We start from the raw sequence: 4,959 nt of genomic DNA on the forward strand, positions 1-4,959 counted from the left end.
CAAGCCGGGGGTGTCGGGATGGAGGCGGCGAGCGGTGGCCGCAGGGCTGGGTGGCGGCGCGCGGTTTGCTTCCCTCGCTGAAGCGGGCAGCCTTCGGCCTTGGTGAGGTCTGCCCTCCTCCGATGGGAAACGCGGGGTCGGAGTGGTTATGCACCTGCTGCTCCTAAAAAAAAAAAAAAAAAGCTTAAATCGCACAGGAATTGGTTTTTGGGGTTTTCTTTTGGTGGGTTTTGCTTGTTTTTGGTTTTGTCCCCTTTTCCAAGTTCTACTCACCCGCTGATTTTATTCCCAATAAGGTGGGAAGGCTGGGAGTGTCAAACGCGAGGATGTATATCCTGACGCCTTCCTGCGCTAAATGCTTAAGCTCGGTTTGGCATTTTGAGCACAGAGCTCTTGGCAGATATTCCTCTGCAGGCAATTGATTTAAAGAGAGTAACCATCATGACAGGCAATGCGAAATACACGCTGCTGAATCTCAGCCCTGCTGATCTGCAGCAATTCATGGGGAAAAAAACAGCATACAGCAGTAGCTGGCAAGACTTACATCGCTGATTGATTTCAGTTATCTTCATGCTTCCCGTAGGCAGATGGGGATCATATAGCTCTGCCTTCAAGAAGGAAGGCATTTGTTAATTACGTTCATTAATTACATGGACTCTGCCGAACGGCATTCTCAAATGTGGAAAACTGCAAAACGTTCAGTCGCCTTTATTTGTTTGTAGTAAAGATACAAAGCCTTTAGCCAATGATTTAAGCAAAGACTTAACTGGGCTATCAGCCTAAATAGCAAAGTCTTACCGGAGGGAAGCTCACAGCTTAACATTTTAGTAAGCGATCAAACTAAACCCAGTACCTAAAGCAGAGGCCAGCACACAACAAAAATGCCGCTGAACACATATGAACTTTTACTAAACGTACAGACAAATAAAGAAAAACTGAAGTCACGAAATGGGAAGCGTTAAGACTTTGTTTTATTAGCATATTTTTCCTCTTGTCCCTTTGTCTGTTTTTTTTTTTAAGGACAACCCGCACAGCTCTCGATGGCAAAGCTGGCCACAATTCTTCTGTTGTGAAAAATTGGCAGGGGTGGGCTGAAGTTGATTTTCTTCATGCATCGTTCTGCCTTTTCTTGAAAACCGCTGCGGAAGAGAGAAAACAATCGCAAAACAGAGAGTGAGTTTCTCGTGTGTCTGTTCGTACTTGCAGTCTCTTGCTGTTGTGGAAGCACAGGCCTTCAGTGCTTCTCTGGTCATCAGCCTAGGGGGAGGTTCAAAAGCTGTGCCCTGAAGCACGAGAGTCCGAGCTATTGAAAAGAAATTAGAGAGCAAGGTGAGGAAGGAAAAAAAGATATGGAAATAGTAAAGGATGGATGAAGGAGGAGACCTGAGCAGGAAGGCAGGAAAACGGTTGCTCTCTCTTCCGGCCACCGCTTGGTGAGGATACTCGCAGGATCAGCGTAAGGAAGACCCAGGGTCTGCAAGAGATGGTGGAAGAGGAGAGTATGGTGATGAAGTGCTGAGAGGCGGCTCTTCATTTGCCTCTCAGACGAGTGCCGTGGCTCTCCGCTCTCCATTCTCCTGATTCTTAAATGAGTCTAAACTCTGACGTACCAATTTTCCATTCTCCTTTTCTTCACTGCTTGTGACCTGAAAACTGGCCTCAAGTGATGTCAGGAGGCCTTTGAGTGTGAGCTCATCTAGTCTGAATGTCTCACCTTTTAAAAACTTAATTTTTTTTTAATGTGTTGGATGCAGTTTCTCTCTCTGTAGACAGCTTGGAGCACGTTTATATAGTTTCTCACAGGGAGTAGGCTACAGTGATGGAGGCCTACTTTCTTCTACATCTGAGAGCATCCACTTGAGACTGTTGCACCATAAGACTAAGCGATCCTTTAAAATACAGACTGAAATGCAAGAAACTGGGAGTATTCTGATTAAGATCAGTTCTTGGGGATTTTTTTTTTCCCCCCATCATTTTGGAGCTGGCAGCCTGACAAATCTGAGGGAGAAAGAGGAAAGTCTTTTGAGGAAATCCTTTAATTGCTTGACTTTGAAAAGATGCTTTCATATAAAAGACTCATCACCACTATAAAACTTGTGATTAATGGCATCTCTCAGGCAACCTACTGATAACCTTTGCTGTGTCCGTAGGACCTGCAATGCCAGAGCCCTACTGCAACTCTTAGGATTCAGTGGAAGAACCTTAAACGGGGGCAGCTTGCTGTGTGTATGTCTTCAAGGCAGAGGGAGGGAGATGTTAAAAGGCTGCACATTTAGTTTTTAGCTCTATCAGCTGTCCCGCTAACTGGTTGTTTCTCACGGGATACGTTTCTAGCACTCTTCTGAACGGGTCTCTTGATAGCTTCCTTAAATACCACTTCTTTCAGACTTCAAAGGCTCTTTGGGCAGGTGCAAGGCACGCATTCATGGTCACACAACAGCACGTCGACCTCCTCTTCCTAAAGCCCTGGTGGTGCATAGACTTCAAGCCACTGAAGAAACATCACTTACATAGCATTGTTCTCCTTTCAGGAATTGTCATCCATCACTATGAAAACCAACGTCCTGTGAGTTTGTTTTGAGCTTTCTGCCTCATCACCTGCTGTGCTCATCAGATAAGCTGTGCTCCAGGCTCTCCTGGGGAGGGTTTGTCCTTGGGGAGACATGGCCTTCCGCGGCTGGAAGTGGCTCTTCCTTGTGGGCAGGCAGAACACCTTTGCCAAGGCTTGGAGGAGCAGGAGGGGAGGCCCCCCTCTGCGCTGGAAGCGCTGCTGCCATTGGAGCGCCGGCAAGTCTCTGGACCCCGAGGTGAAAGCATTTTTGGAGGAGAACACGGAGGTCACCAGCAGCGGGCACCTCACGCCAGAGATACGACTGCGCCTCCTCACCCCTCGCTGCAGGTTCTGGAGGGAAAAACCTGACCTGTGGCCTTATGGGGACCCATTCTGGGCAATTTACTGGCCAGGAGGCCAAGCCCTCTCCAGGTACGCAGCATGCTGTGGGCCAGGATGTCAGACCTGGCTCTGCTTGTAGTGATTCCTAGCGATGTGCATTTGCCTTGTATGAGAGCGCGTTATCCGTACTCCTCTCTCCTTATACAGGAGAGACACAGTCTCTGCTGGTTGGCAGTGAAGTTTCAGCACCTGCTGCACGTAGAATAACTTACGGCTCTTGAGTTGAAATCTGTTGTCCTCAGTGGCGATGCAGGTGTTGACGGCAGGGCTGAATTTGGATCTGTGGAAGGGCTGTGCAGTTGCCATCAAAACTTAGCGAGGTGTTTAATTCTGTCACTCATTGTCGCTCCAAACAGGAGGACTGCTATTTTGTCGTAACACGTGGGGATTTTTTTTGTAGGAGACAGACAGGAGCGTGGATGTGTGTCTGGTCTGTTGAGAAAACAGGTTTATGCTGATGGACTTGGAGTGCTGGTTGGCCTGAATCACTCTCCTCATTTAGGATTTCAGCAGCCTTATTGTCAAGCCTTATTGTGCCTGTCTTTTAGTCACATCAGAAGCCACATTTTGATTTTGGCCACTTACTGTCAAAGTGTCTTTAATGTCCCTGACTCCCAGGAACTAGTTAGAGTTCTTTTATTCTGTAAAAGCAAATCTCTCACCTTGACCAGCAGAAAAAATTAGTAATTTTTACAGCAAAGAACAAGCTGTCAGACATTCCCCACATAGATGAAAGGGAAGGATCTGAATTGGGGCTTTGCTGTTTTTCTGCAAGAAAGCATAAATAGGAAGGTGTTTTGACTAGGAAAAAGATGAGTTACAGTTAAATTGCGAGTTGATTAGCCTGCCGTGTGGATGAACTAGAGTGCTCCTCAACATTGTGTAATTAAATTAGGTAAGGTAGTCTCTACATTTTGTTACTGTACGACTCATATGCCCAGATGTTTGGGTAGCAATAATAATTATCTGGCATTTCACCACTTTATCGACTTATTGTTTACGCACTTGTTTTGATGTATTGGGAATGTCAGAAATTAGCTGCATAATCTGGAAAAGTAAAAAGAAAAAGGGAGCGCGAAAACATGCTGCTTCCGTAACTGTGTTCGTTTCACAGTTGGCATTTCCACAACATCGGGAGTCTCCTATTTCAAGCTATTCCTCTTGGTGTAACCTAAGATGGCTCCTTAACCCAGCATGGCAGACAGCAGTCTCCAGCAGCAGCGTAATGCGCTGGGTGCGTGCCAGGGGATGCAGTGGGTTCCAGCTGTCCTAAGTCACCACAACCATTAGCGGTAACTTGAGAACCACTCAGCTGGGAACAAGGCACTTGCAGCTTTAGGCCAGATCATGCTCTACACAAGTTACTGCTGGAAAGTCACTGCAAATCCAAGCACAAATTCCCCCCCCCCCCAGAAAGGGGAGACGGAGCACTTTCTGTGGAGGTCCCATCCCTGTCCTCCACCCTGTTGGTAAACTATGAGCTGTCCACAGAGAAGTGAAGGCCGCAGGGGGAGTGTGGCCAGACTGCTGAGCTGCTGAGCCTCTGCACAGATGTCCCGCCTGGGTGCCCTCAGAAAAGAGAGCATCTTGTCGATCTTCAAAGTAGCAAATAATGCTGCAACATTATGGTAACGGTGTAACAAAGCTGGGTGCCAGGCCTTACAGGAGAAGGTGATTTTCATTAAAACTGAGCCAGTTTCACTGGTTGGATCCATAACCGCATACTCACAAGCACCAAGCTGTGCATGTCCAAGCTGTCTGGTAGGATTCCTTGTGGTGAAATGCAGGACAAGAGGCACGGGATGTCAGGTCCTCCTCATGTCTCCTGGGTTCCTGATCTGGGTATTTTGTATCTTCAGTCCTGGTCTTGACCTTCCTGCTGTGGTCTCTTAATGGCTTGAACTTGTTCAGTTTGAGCCTAGGTTGTCTTCTGTTCTCCCGGTCTGGGCTCCTAAGAATCTGTATACAGATGTGCTGGGATCTAGGTGCCATTAACACTCTTATTA

General features: G+C 47.2%; 1 protein-coding gene across 2 annotated transcripts in view; it reads left to right on the forward strand.

The window, feature by feature from the left end:
• The first annotated feature begins 393 nt into the window (after nt 1-393).
• Nucleotides 394-4,959, forward strand: part of METTL20 (methyltransferase like 20) — a 7,462-nt gene continuing 2,896 nt past the window's right edge. The window contains exons 1-2 of one of the 2 annotated variants that reach the window (XM_009332911.1): nt 394-1,173; nt 2,532-2,983. In XM_009332911.1, the coding sequence (XP_009331186.1) occupies nt 2,664-2,983 (320 nt within the window). In that variant the 5' untranslated portion in view covers nt 394-1,173; nt 2,532-2,663. The remainder of the gene's footprint in view (nt 1,174-2,531; nt 2,984-4,959) is intronic. The other variant, XM_009332910.1, reaches the window with a different exon arrangement.

The sequence above is a fragment of the Pygoscelis adeliae genome, unplaced genomic scaffold (genome assembly GCF_000699105.1).
Source record: "Pygoscelis adeliae isolate BGI_AS28 unplaced genomic scaffold, ASM69910v1 Scaffold38, whole genome shotgun sequence".
Taxonomy (NCBI): domain Eukaryota; kingdom Metazoa; phylum Chordata; class Aves; order Sphenisciformes; family Spheniscidae; genus Pygoscelis; species Pygoscelis adeliae.